This window comes from Triturus cristatus, chromosome 7 (assembly GCF_964204655.1).
Source record: "Triturus cristatus chromosome 7, aTriCri1.1, whole genome shotgun sequence".
Classification (NCBI taxonomy): domain Eukaryota; kingdom Metazoa; phylum Chordata; class Amphibia; order Caudata; family Salamandridae; genus Triturus; species Triturus cristatus.
This window is the reverse complement of record NC_140590.1, coordinates 464,235,138-464,249,163: the sequence shown is the minus strand read 5'-3', so window position 1 is coordinate 464,249,163 and position 14,026 is coordinate 464,235,138. Positions and strand designations below refer to the sequence as shown.

Below are 14,026 nucleotides of genomic sequence, written 5' to 3'. Positions count from 1 at the left end.
GGGGCTGGAAGATCGGAATCATAGCCTGAATATCCCAGACTTGCTGTTCGGGAGGATAGACCCGAAACCGCATCTTGTCCAGAACCGCTCCGATGAAGAGGAGCTTCTGAGAGGGTGCACATTGATGGAGAACCCCAGCGAATACAGTAGGTCGGCTGTAGTCTGGAGGGAGACGACTGCCCGGGGCGAGCCTGCCTTCAACAACCAGTCATCGAGATAGGGGAAGACTGAAACCCCTGATCTGTGCAGATGAGCTGCGACCACCGACATCCCTTTCGTGAATACCCGAGGGGCACTGGTACTGGCAAAAGGGAGCACGGTAAACTGAAAATGCTCGTGGCCTACCGCGAACCGCAGGTAACGCCGGTGGGCCGGAAGGACGGGGATGTGAAAAAAGCATCCTGCAAGTCCATCGCTACCATCCAGTCTTGCGGTCGAGGGCAGACAAGACCTGAGCAAGCGTCAACATCTTGAATTTCTTAGTCCGGAGAAAGAGGTTGAAATTCCTGAGATCCAAGATAGGACGCAGGTCATTGTCTTTCTTGGGAACCAGAAAGTAGTGGGAATAACAACCACAACCTACTTTTGGGACAGGAACGCGCTCGATGGCTCCCTTGGCCAAGAGAGCCGTAATCTCCTGCTGGAGAAGGGCCAGGTGATCCTCTGACATGCGGTGGTATTGCGGTGGGATGGCTGGAGGGGTAGCCTCGATGAGGAGGGAGTAGCTCTTTCGGACTATCTGCAAAACCCACCTGTCCGACGTGATGGTGCACCAGTGGGGGAGGTGATGGCGAATCCTGCCGCCCACTGGTGTTTGATGGGCCTGAAATGTTGGACTTGGAAGGTTTAGAGGCTGCTGCAGAAGGGGGGGGTTGGTGGACTGGCCCGCCCACTGGCCCCCGGAACCACAACAGTTGTTCCCACGTCCAAAGGTTGGGTTACTTGCTGTGGCCTGTGGCTCTGGGTGGGACGTAGTGGGGCACCCCTTCCGTAGCCACGAAAGGGGTGAAAAGCGGACTGTGCGGGGCGGCTGGAGAGGCCCAAGGACTTGGCCGTAGCTCCAGAGTCCTTGAAACGCTCTAGAGCGTTGTCCGCTTTGTCGCTGAAAAGGTGACAGCCTTCAATGGTCATGTCCATGAGGGTATTCTGGACAACCCCAGAAAAGCCAGTGGATCTCATCAAGGAGTAACGTCTAAGAGCTACTCACGTAGAAATCGTTCAACCCAGAGAGAGAACAGTATCAAGTGCACAACGGATGGTAAACTTGGCCGCATCCCTCCTGGCGGCAATAGCCTGGGAGAGCAATGTCCAGGCCTCCTCCGGACACTTGTGCAGCACCTGCGCAACCGAGTCCCACACAGAGTGGGAATAACGGCCCAACAGACATGAAGTGTTTACCGACCACAGTCCCAAGCTGGCGGAAGAGAAAATCTTCTTTCCAAGATGATCCCCTTTCAGGTGGAGCGGTGGGGAATGCGATTTTGGAAGTAGAGGCTTGGACCACCAAGCTCTCAGGGGTATGGTGTTGGAAAAGGAAAGTGGGGTCGCCCGGAGCCGGGCGGTGGCTTCGGGTAATCATCCTATCCACGGGAGCCCCCCTGTTGGGCCTGGACCAGGTGCCCAAAAGGACATCAGTAAGGGCCTCATTGAATGGAAGCAGAGGCTCAGAAGAGCTCGCTGCCGGCTGAAGCCCCTCTGTTAGGAGGTTAGTCCTGACAGCCACAGTAGGGAGTTTGAGGTTGAGAGCCTCGGCTGCCCTACGCAACACTACTGCGTACAAAGCTCCCTCCTCCATAGCCACGGTAGGAGGAGACAACATGCCAAGGTCAGGGGAGGTGTCCAGACCACTGGCATCCCCCAGTACCCTCTCCAGTACTGTTCACTGTCCAACTGGTCAGTCAGAGGGTTACCTGACCCCTCCCAGTCCTCCTCATCATCCTCTGGGTGCCAATCAAGGCGAAAAGGGACCCCAGGAGTGAACAGGGGCACAAAAAACCTTCTCTGCGCCAGGTTCGGCGTCAGGCAATGCCGGTCTGGCTCCAGGTCCACGTCAGGACGGAGGCCGGGGCCGATGCCGGCCGTGGGGCTGACCGGTGTCGAATGCGGTAATGGTGCCGGAGGAAGCGGCGCCGGTGGAGGTGTGATCATCAACCGGCGCTGATCCGGATCCAGGCCTGGATCCAAGGGGAGCCTGTGGCATCGAAGCCATCGGCGGAGAAGGCCTAGGCCCCACAACTGGTTCCACGGGGCCCAAAGACATGCCGGCAGGTCCGGGCCGCCCAAAGATGGCATGCATCGCCTCATAGAAAGTACGAAGCTGGGCGGGAGTCGCTTCGGGTCCCGGGAAGGGTGGGAAACATGGAGTAGACTCTTTGGCCTCTGCACCACCCGCATCCCTCGTCGGGTCAGCCAACCGACGAGGAGAATTCAAAGAGCGATGATGCTTCTTTGACTTCTTATGCTACGACTTACCCGACCAGAGGGCGAAGACTTCGATGGCTCGGACGAATGGTGGTGGCTCCGCGACCGGTCCCTCGACCTCCCTCGCGTCCAGGACCTCGAACGGCACGGAGCCGACTGTCGGCGCTCAAGCAGCTTTCGGGCAAAGCTTTCGGCACCATCGAGCAGGACTTGCGGTCGTGGTCGTGGTCGCGCTCCAGGCACAAGCGGTGCAGATCCGTCACCGACATCAGTCGGTTACAGGAACCACATGCCTTAAAGCCGAGCATCCCTCGTGCACCAGGAGTCGATGGACTGAAAATAGAAGTTGACAAAAGTAGAGATAAAGTCAGTCAAAAAATGACTGGAGGTACCGCTTTTCCAGGATCTGCGCTGGCTGGCGCAGTAAAAGAAAGAACTGATGTCAGCGTGCGAGGGCGGCGTCTAAGTAGCTGCCACTACGTCATCTTCTCGACACGACACCAACGAGGAACGTGGAGCCGACCTACACCACCTTCCAACGCGCAGAGGTACTGCTGAAGAAAAGCTTTCCGGATCCAGTCTGACACCTGGGGGTAATTCTAAGGTAAGTAATCTATAATGAACATGTTTCTTTCAGATAGGACACACTAAAGAGGTTTTAGGGCTGCAGCAACTGGAGGGCCGAAGATTGGAATATTCGCTGTTTCCGCTGTGTGGTTGCCGCAGCCTCAGGTACAAAAACGCAGTAGGGTTTGCTGGGCTGGCTGCAAGTATGGGTGCTGGCTGCATTGAAAGCCCCTACTATATTGACTGAAGGGCGTGAAACTGCTGGCTAAACTGCCACGTTCAAGCAGATAGGCCACGGCGTGTGCTGTGGCCCTGCTGTCTTTAAAACCCTAGAGGGCTGAGCCTGCCGAAGAGGCAATAGTCATTGAAGGGCATGCCCATCAAAGAAGATTTGGAAATCCCCGGAGAAGCCTATAGATCTCATCAAGGCATGTCTCGAGTGTCACACTGGTGCCAATTGCCAGGCCAAGTTTGTGGCATTTAGGGACACCCTTAGAAGTAATACAGTCAAGACCATAGCTTCAACGCTTTCTGGCACTGCAAAAGTGACTCCACACTGCCCTGTTTGTTGCAGTCCCACATGGCTGTTGTTTTGTCTATCAGGACATGCCCTTGATGAAAGGTTTGAGAGACAGCCGGGTGATAAACACCCACAAAAGATTAGTTTGGTACATCTGATCCAGTAGAAACCAGGGGCCTCTAGCCTCCACCTCAACCAGGTGGCCCCCTAGCCCAGAGTCGAAGCATCCTGCAGCAAGTCATGTTGAAATGCTTTATCTACAATTGGAGGTCCCGAGCTGCATGGTCTAACACAAGGATGCTGTCTGAGAGGCACATCCAGGGTTGAGGCCACTGAAGGAGGAGGTTCTACCAGAGCCTCCAGGTGCCAATGAGCATGAAGCACCAGCAGAATACACAAGGTTAAGACTCCAAGAATCCTGAGAACGGTCCAGTTTGGAACACAGGACAGAGCCTACAACATCGGATCATGTCATGCATGTTCCAGATTTGATGCAAGGTAGAAAGGCGTTGCATGTCACTGTGTTCAGAACAGCCCCAGTAAATGGAATCTTCTGCACTGGCAAACAGTGGAATTTGGCTCTTTGATGGCGAACTCCATGGGAAAAAGAAGACAGGTTGTCATATGCAGGTGACCCATTACTGACTGTGATGAACTTGCCTTCAATAGCCAGGCATCGAGGTATGGAAATGTGTGCACTCTCAACTTGAACATAAAGGCACAACCAACACCTCTGTAAACATACCGGGGAGCTAAGGTGAGGCTAAAGGGTAGGCCAGTGAATTGAAAGAGTTCCTTCTCCACCACAAAATGGAGGAACTGCTATTGAGACTTAAGGATGGGGTGTTTCAAAGTACACATCAAGTAAGTCCAAAGTCAAATCCTCAGGGGCTAGGGTGGAGAACACCTGGGCCATAGTCAGCATTTTGAATTTGTCATTCTGAAGGAACATTTTCAAGAACCAAAGGTCGAAACTCAGCCTGAGTCCGTCACCAAACATTAACAGGAGTAACATCCAATGCCTCGCTCTTTCTCTGTAATTCTCTGAATTGCCTCTTTGTCCAGCATGACTGAACCTCTAGGGCAAGGATGGAGGCATGTCCTGCCATGGTCTGGGTGCAAACAAGTGGAAGTGTATGGGGTTGATAGAAAGGGTATGGCGTAACCATGGCAGACAACCTGCAAGGCCTACTGGTCTGAGCTATGCTGATGGCCATGTTGACGGTGGCCCAATCATCTGCCCATAGCACAGCCTAAACATTCTGTGGTGCACAGCCCTGCCAACAAAATGTATTTAGCTTAATCATGTCGATCATGGACTCTTTTTGCAAAGGCATTTTGAAACTCTCCAGGGAGGGTGGCAAGATCTTGTTCGCCATATCCAGATGGCATGAGTGCATCTTCCCAACAGGCAGCCCGCATTTATAGATCACAATGCCAAACTGGAAAACAACACAACCTCTTGCCAAGCGCATCGACTGAAGGACCATGTTGGGGCCAAGTGTGAAAAGTGGCCGCTGGGGCAGGACCCACCGGTGGAAGTCAGGACTGTGACCCCAGTGGATTTATGGGGAGCAAAGGTGCCCCTGGGACACCTTATCTGAAAAAAGCTGCCATCTGCTTCATTGAAAGCTTCTGCCTGCTGTAGGGTCGAGGATGGCCTGAGAAATTCAGGGCGCACTAGTTCCAGTTGTGAGAAGGAGTCAGAGTCAGATGACTGGTGCAGAGTCGGGTCTTTCGACTGCCAACTCCACACTATTGAAACTGACATTCCACGGTGGGGTTTTTCCCCTCATCCTGGGTCAGGCCTCAATTGGGAAATGAGTGGGTCAGTGTAGTAAAACTAAGTGACACTAACTATACTATACCTCAAAGTATCAAACCCGTGCTCAAATTATTAATGGAAAATAAGTTCATTAGATGAATGCACTCTCCCTTAAACTCAACCCTCCTAAAACTGAATTCTTCAGTCTTCATTCATAAAACATAGATCCCCAAGACCATCACTGACTTCAAACACTTATCAACTAAGCTTCGCACAAACACTGGTTCCCTGTCCTTAGGAGTCACAATCGACCATAACATATTCACTGGCAACACACATTTCCTATTTAACCAAAACTGCTTAATTCCAGTCTCTCTACAGGAAGAAAATCAAACCATCCATCCCACCTGAAGACTTCAAGTCCTGGTCCATTCACTTCTCGACGGTGAAAATACCTTACTCGCAGTGCTCTCCAAGCCTAATCTTATCTCTTTCAGAGCCATTCTACACGACTGCCTCCTTGTTAAAGTATCACAGAAATCTGATCACATCACCCCCATCTGGAAACATCTCTATTGATTGCCTCTAGAAGTTAGAACATTCTGCATCACTCAAAGCCATGAACCAAGGCCTGTCTACGTACCTGAAAAAGAAACACAGGATCTCTGGACGGAAGAGGAGTACCAGGAAGTAAAAAGCATTTGTAATGCAATTGGACTCGCATTTTTGAAAGTTAGAGCTATTGGTGTTGTGAATTATACTGTTTTTTTACTAGCGAAGTCTAGGGGACTCTGAATAAGGAATTGCCGCTGGGAAGATAGCTGCAGCACTGCCTAGAGGACTTAGAATGAGGAATTACAACTGGGACCAGAGTAGCAGTTAGCAGCACTGTCTGGAAGGCTTAGAATGAGGAATTTCCAACGGGACCAGAGTAGCAGGTGTCAGCACTGTCTAAAGGACTTAGAAAGCGGAATTACCACTGGGAACAGAGATACAGCTGCAGCACTGCCTAGAGGACATCTTGTGGTACCTGGAAAACACCCAGTCTAGTAAACCGCTTTGGATCCTTAAGTTGCCCCAATCATTAGTCCCATCCAACCATGTAAAAAACAAATTCAAGTCATTGCGCTGGTATTATCCTATGGCTCATGCCTTACTCAATAGAGCGAGGGATGTGCTGTTGCTTTGCATATGTGAGGTTATTATGCACTGAACTTTGGAATTGGAAGGTAGGAAACCGGATCTTAAAGAAAAATAATGAAAAGATCGAGAGCAGAGTACCATAGTGCATTACACACAAGCAGTTTCCCATAAAACTGCAGATTCGTACCTACTTTGCTTCTGTGGTACAGCTGCGTTAGAAATATTTCACAAATCCTCCAGTGAAAGTGTGCCTGTGCAGTACGCACCGGCCTTCCTCCGTTTTAAATATTTGAAGTTACAACAAACCATGTAACTGAAAACTAACTATAGAATAAAGAATAGGACAGAACCCAGCAAAGGAGAGGCGACTGACTAGACAGGCTCAGTTGTTCACCTACTGCAAGTACTTCCGCTAGGAGAAACCTTCTCCTTTCAGGATTAACATTGCGAGTCTGACATACAAGAATCAACTGGAATTTGTACACAAGCAAGGTGTTTATCAAATTATTTGGGAACAGACTTAGAAGGAAGTTAAAGAAAGAATCCCACTTATAGTGAAGGAGAGATACACATTAGCAAGAGCAGTTAAGAAGCATCAGAGGGTTGCGCTTCCGCTGCCGAAACCTTTGTGCAAACAAAAGCTACTAGGTACTACGATCCACAAGAACACGGTCACAAAACACACTACCAAAGAGCTACGAATGAGCAAGTTGTGTCGAAGCTCAACAAGTTCTCAACAGAGCAGTGTGGTGTCAGCTATCACAAGATAAACCTAACCGAATTTGGGCGTCGGAGGATGCACAGACATACTAGATAGTAAATTACACTGGTGTAAAAAAGTCAACGAGCGATACCAACATTACTAAGTCAAACCCAGGAATGCTTAAGAGTTGCTAGACAAGTTGTTGATTAATCTACATGAACACAACTACTGTGAACTAGTCTAAAAAAGCGGGAAAGCAAAGTCCAGTTAGGAACCACGAGGGCAGGATTACATATCCAGCAGCAGGCGGAACAAATGACCGTGCCTGCAGAGCCCGCGAGGCAGCAAGGGAGCAGGGGGGTGAACAGAGAAAAATAGTGCACCAAACCACATAAATGCAGATAAGGGGAGGGCCACATGTAATTGGTACAGTCGCTATGGGAGAGAACAAACCATAACAAGGAGGGACAAAATAAAACCGCTGTACCTATGAAAAGAACTGATTTATGCACGGCACAAAAAGGAACCAATCAAAAGTGATGGGTGTGGTTGAAGCCCCAAGTGCAGATTACAGCATGTTGACTGACAGCGCATGCACTGCCTAGGCTCAACCTAAAAAGGTTCAATACCTTGAATCAGACCTTTTCTTTTCTGGCTCCAAGACTTAGTCCTCATGACTTCAGGCATGTTGTTTCTAATGACAATGTTCTGCTTTTCAGCAGACACCTGAAAGCTAATCTGTTCAGAGCCTATAGGTAATCCTTTGTTACCTCTTTTACCTAGATTACTTGATACATTCCCACATCTTGATAATTTTATCTTTACACAATTTTTTCTTATTAATAATTCTTTTCCTTACATTGTATTTCTGGTAGTATGTAAAGTATTCCACTGACCACGTGGCTAGGCCCACACTATATAAGTGCTAAAATAGATTAATAAATTAAGATAGCCAGTTAAACTGAATCAAAACTCATCAATGTTTGAGTGCTGCAGTAATTATGCTTATGCTTAAAAGTGATCTAAGGTGTGCTGATTCTCGACAAAAGATGGGTCGACGTTCCTGAATGTCAAGCTGATAATTTAAATCCAATTTTATAAGAAATACTCATGGATTGCTCTGCTAATAGCCCACATTCAAATAAAAACATGTTGGTGAAATGGTCTCTTTGAATTCTGCACAGACAAGTATTGGCAAATGCCAATTGCTCTTTCTAATCCTTACATACAAGTGACACCGATTGGCACTGCCAATGATTGTTTTTAGAAGTCTGTCAAGATCGATGTTATATCTTCCACATTTGTATGAACGTGGCTCTCTTTACAATGCTGAGCTAGGAGCAGGAAGAATTACGAATCTACTGACGGCATAACCCAAAAGCTCCTGTGAGCGGATCAAACACAAAAATGGAGGAAGGCAACAAACAGGAGCAAGGCAACAAAGACTGACAAGAAAGTCATTCCATCTTGAGTAAGGATTGGCTCTGTGGAGCATGGTATACAATGCTGTCTTGCGGCAGACAGTTGAAGCGGTCTGTAGCAAGACCACAAAAAATGATCAATTAACCAAACAATCCCATGTAAGCAACCCACTTCTACAACATGGCAGCCAAGAGCTGCAGTTACAATAGTGCCTACTGGGCATAGTACTACAGCGCACAATTGTGGCACACTGCTTGTGGTGGGAGAAATAATCTGGTTAAAAGAAGAGTTTGTCTCTTTTTTTCAGTCTGACTGTTGCACGTATATTGCTAAATTTTCAAAATTCATTCCACAGGTGGAGTACATGCATATCACAAGGGAGGAAGGTACATGATGTTAACAGACATTTCAACAGGCGTCTAAGCACATTAGTATTAACAGCAGACGCCTCCTACTGAAAAGCAGAAACACAACACTTGATAACTTCTATAATTTCAATCTGAAATTAATACTCTATATGCAGCGTTTTAAATGCAGAGTAAAGGATTTTACACTGATGTACTAACCTCCTCATGGATCTGCTTGAGTCTGTTCAAACTTTCCTCATTTAAATATTCAGTAACAGGCCTGAAACATAAAAACACAGTGTTAAATGCTGTCAGAATGTGACAGATATAGACAAACGTGTACCGTGTTTAGAGTACAATATGTGAAAAAAGGTATGTTCCCCACCTAATGAACAAGTTACTTACGTAACGCTTTTCTGGTAGAGTCTCTATCTAACCACAGATTTCTCACCTTAGAATATTTCCCAGGCACCAGACTGGATGCAGAAAAACTTAAGAACCACCTCTGTAGCTGAGGTCCGACATCTTCGCACCAACGTCGCCACATCAGAAGTGATATGCCGAGCGCTCTTCCCCTTACAGTATTGCTCTACTAAAATGCCATGTCAGACTTGGGTGCATATACAGTATGCGTGCTGCTACCTGCCAGAACAAAGCATCTAGTACTCTTAAATTCTATTTCACACAAACCTAAGTGAACCGGCCACTTAGAGGAACTCAGCCAAGTTTGCAAACTAGACCTCCCAACAATTGGACTCAGCGTCACCACATCTGACATACTATTAGTTTGCAGACCTATCACCCACAGATACATCCTCATATTTCACCTCCATACAGCCCAATTGATACCAAAGCCATTTCTCTAAAGTGCAGTGATGTTGTCTCATTTGTCCAGGCTGCCCTGCATAGAACATGACTACCCCTCAATACTGCCACAAAAAAGTCCAAGAAGAAATATAAGTATAACTCCTTTTGTTAGCACCCACATGTATTACCTAGCAATCACTATTGCATCCCCAGGGATTCCTTAACACAAACGAAACCTCATATTTTAGTCATCCAACTGATGCCCCACCAAGGGACATAACCATACAAGATGCTTACCCAACAATCTAATCGTGAGGGATCCCAGGAGGGCGAGGACATGATGCAAACCATGTAGAGTCCAAATGCAATGCTTTAACAATTAACATACAACTAACATGAATCTGAAGAACCAAGCAGTCATGGCACTTCTCAGCTATAACCAGGAATTCAGCCAAAGCAGGGCCTCGTCTTTCTCAGACCATCAGAAGTACACCGATTAACAAGAACAAAAACTAATCACCCATGCCTGTGCCCACATCAAAGCCAAACTTACCATCGGAAGCATTCATACAATCTGACACATTATTTCAGATAACTCAATTCATATCACAGTGGTCACAAAGACATGTACACACAGTGGATTACCGATGTTCTGTCGAAATCGATACCAATCAACTACAACATAATTTGCAAGTCATGACCAAGGCTCAGGGTTTGGAATCCCTCTCTGATTTTAAAGCGTGCGAATTTGAGGGACATTGGCAAAACTCCTTTGAATGCCTCCTGTTACAATGTGTCATCAGAACACCCTCCTACACCCAAGAACAGAATTGTGTTTCAGCCACCTTAAAAATGGCTTTCATCCTTACCCACAGACCTTGCCAAACACTTTCTGTCCTTATACCCAATTTCTCCTTTACAGAACCAATATTAGAAATGGTCCTTTCTGCGGGGTCACTCCTAAACATTATACCATACTCTTCCCATTATTGCTGAATTCATTTTTGTTGGCTTTAGGACTCTGGACACTTTACCAGTGATAAAGTGCATGTGCTCTCTACTTTAAACATAGTAACACTGGCTTTTCCACAACTGGCATATTTAATTTACTTATATGTCCCTAGTAAAGTGCACTACATGTGCCCAGGGCCTGTAAATTCAATGCTACTAACCAGTCCTAGGATGCTTGCAGGGAGGACCTGGCTTGACAGTTCGGGCTGGACTGTTCCCATGAGGCACAGAGTCAAGACAGATTTGCATACGGCCAGGTCTAAACTGGGGTGGCATGGTGAGCAAAAGAATGATGGGTTTAACCCAGATCTCTTGACTGGGGGTGAATGTTTTGATTTTTTCTGCATTCTGTCCATGAATTGTGTATCTTTTGCTTTGTCGCCCTTAGTGCGCCAGGTATGCCCAGACGTGGGTCCCGGGCTCACTGTGCCACTGGAATCAAGCTATCCTGGCTGAAGAGGGGTGAAACCCCCAAAACGGGCCTAGGATGCTTGTTTCCTAGGATGCTTGTTTCCGGTTCATGGAGGACCTGGCTTGGCAGTTCGGGCTGGACTGTTCCAATGAGGCACAGGGTCAAGACGGATTTGCAAAGGGCCAGGTCTAAACTGGGGTAGCATGGTGAGCAAAAGAATGATGGATTTAACCCAGATCTCTTGACTGGGGGTGAATGTTTTGATTTTTTCTGCATTCTGTCCATGAATTGTGTGTCTTTTGCTTTCTCGTCCTTAGTGCGCCGGGTATGCCCAGACGTGGGTCCCGGGCTCACTGTGCCACTGGAATCAAGCTATCCTGGCTGAAGAGGGGTGAAACCCCGAAACCGGTCCTAGGATGCTGGTTTCCGGTCCATGGAGGACCTGGCTTGGCAGTTCGGGCTGGACTGTTCCCATGAGGCACAGGGTCAAGACTGATTTGCAAAGGGCCAGGTCTAAACTGGGGTAGCATGGTGAGCAAATGAATTATGGATTTAACCCAGATCTCTTGACTGGGGGTGAATGTTTTGATTTGTTCTGCATTCCGTCCATCATTTGTGGGTCTAGGACCTGAATCTTGACATATCCAGAACCAAGTGACTTCGAGGGCATCCTGGCTTGCCTCCTGTTCTGAAGTCTCAGGGACATCAAAGACGTCATTTGACGCTGCTGCATCCTCTGGACTCTGCCACATGTGAGTACTGCCCTGCCAAGTGGTGCCAATCCAGTCCTGTGTCCTTGGAGGTGGGTTTTCTGCAGCTTCTGCAAAAATCCATGCATCTCCTGCTTTGCGCCTGTCGGAACTGACGCATTCGCCTTCAACGCCGATGCACCTTCACTTCAGGGATCTCACAGTGCCAACAGTGGGGCTCAATGACGACGCATTGCCTTCATCGCCTGGAGCTCGTCGACGCGGGACCCTACTGCGCGACTCGGAATCGACACATTGCCTACAATCCTTCAGATTGACAATGACACATCGCCTCCCCAGCTCATCGCAGCTGCTCCTTGACGTCGATGCTTTTCTCTGTGAAGGTACTGTTTCAGCAGGGCCTGTGTGGCTACATCGCGGTCGGCTTGACTGATCAGATTTGACCCGGTCAAGCACGACCATAAAGCCGCAGTTGGCGCTTTATGACTCTCAGCACTATAATTCTAAATATTCTTCAAAAATTCATAACTCCGGTTCTACTTATTGGATTGTTTTTCGTTTTCATCTGGTTTTGTTCATTAAATTAAGCTCTATTTTTCTATCCTGGTGTGGATTATTTTTGTGAAGTGTTTTGCACTCTTTTACTGTATTAAGCTTGCACAATTACTGTACACATTGCCTATTAAATTAAGCCAGACTGCTCTGTGCCAGCCTACCAGAGGGTCAGCACAGGTTAATTTAGGTTGTGAATTTGACTTACCCTGACTAGGGTGGTGGTCCTTATTAGGACAGGGTGTATATTACTGCCAACTAGAGACCTCATTTCTAACACCTAACTTATGGTGAAGTTACATTTTAAATTTACAATTATGAAAATGCCACTTTTAGAAAGTTGCCAGTTTCTTACTTTAGCCATTTGGTGCCTTCTGCCTGTTTCTGAATCCACTTCTGGGTAGCTGAGAGTTGAACTTTGTGCATTCCCTCCAGACAGCCACACATAAATGGAGATTAGGTGTGACTGATGGGCCATCCTGGACAGGGTGGGAGAGAGTAGCCGACACACCTGAAAGGGCTGTATTCTATGCCCAAACAAGGGCTGCATACCCCCCTGTAGTGAGTCTGGAGTCAGGGCAGGGACTTTGTACACTTCAAAGGCCTCTCTTTGAAGTCTCCCCTACTTCAAAGGCACAACTGGGTACAAGTACTGGACTCCTGACCCTGCCAACTCAGTACACTTTTGGACCAGTGGATACTCTTACAGGTAGAAGGACTGCCTGGATGAGAAGGACTGTATCTACACCACTTGAAAGCAGAGTTGCTCAAAGAGCTTGTCTGCTTGCCTCATGTTGGAAGTCTCAGGAACATCAAAGACTTCAATCCACTCTACAGCCAGCACCTGACTCTGCCATCTGACAGTCTTACCCTGCCAAGTGGTGCCAATCCAGTCCTGGGCGCTTGGAAGTGGGTTTAAAGTGCTGCAACTGCAAAACCCACGCTGTCGTTGCATGGCTCAGAACTGGCGCATCTCCCTTAATGCCGAGGCATCGCCGCTGCTGCCAGGATCGAGGACATCGCATTGCTGGCGGTGCGACTCGATGTCGACGCATTGCCTACATCGGAGGGGTTCGATGACAATGTATCTCCGACTTCCATGGCTCGGAACCAACACATCTCCTACATCCTAAGGATCAACGCAGACGCTTCGCCTCCGGCTGCTTGTCACATCTTGTCTTCGAAGTTGATGCAACCCCAACCAAGGTATTGTTTTCAGTGGGTCAAGGCTGGTCAATATATCATACCTGTGCTCCATCACAGTCAGTCTTATTTTTTGGATTTGACCCAGTATAGCGTGGACAGATTGCCCCAGTTGGCGCTTTATGCTTTTAAGCACTATATTTCAGGATATTTTTGAAAAATTCATAATTCCAATTCCACTTATTGGATGTTTGTCGTTTTGTTCTTGTTTTGTTCAATAAATTAAGCTCTATTTTTCTATCTGGGGTAGTATATTTTTCTGTGGTGCTTTCACTGTTTTAAGTGATGCACAAATACTTTACACATTGTCTCTTAAGTTAAGCCTGACTGCTCTAAGCCAAGCTACCAGGGGGTGAGCACAGGTTAATTTAGGGTGTGTATCTGACTTACCCAGGACTAGGATTTTGGTTCCTGCTTGGACAGAGTGCATTCCTCTGCCAACC

At 47.7% G+C, this 14,026-nt stretch overlaps 1 protein-coding gene across 1 annotated transcript in view; it reads right to left on the bottom strand.

Moving 5' to 3' along the window:
- TBCD (tubulin folding cofactor D) overlaps positions 1 to 14,026 on the bottom strand; it is a 2,329,415-nt gene that overhangs the window by 966,306 nt on the left and 1,349,083 nt on the right. The window contains exon 22 of the mRNA XM_085616794.1: positions 9,108 to 9,168. Coding sequence (XP_085472920.1) covers positions 9,108 to 9,168 — 61 coding nt within the window. The remainder of the gene's footprint in view (positions 1 to 9,107; positions 9,169 to 14,026) is intronic.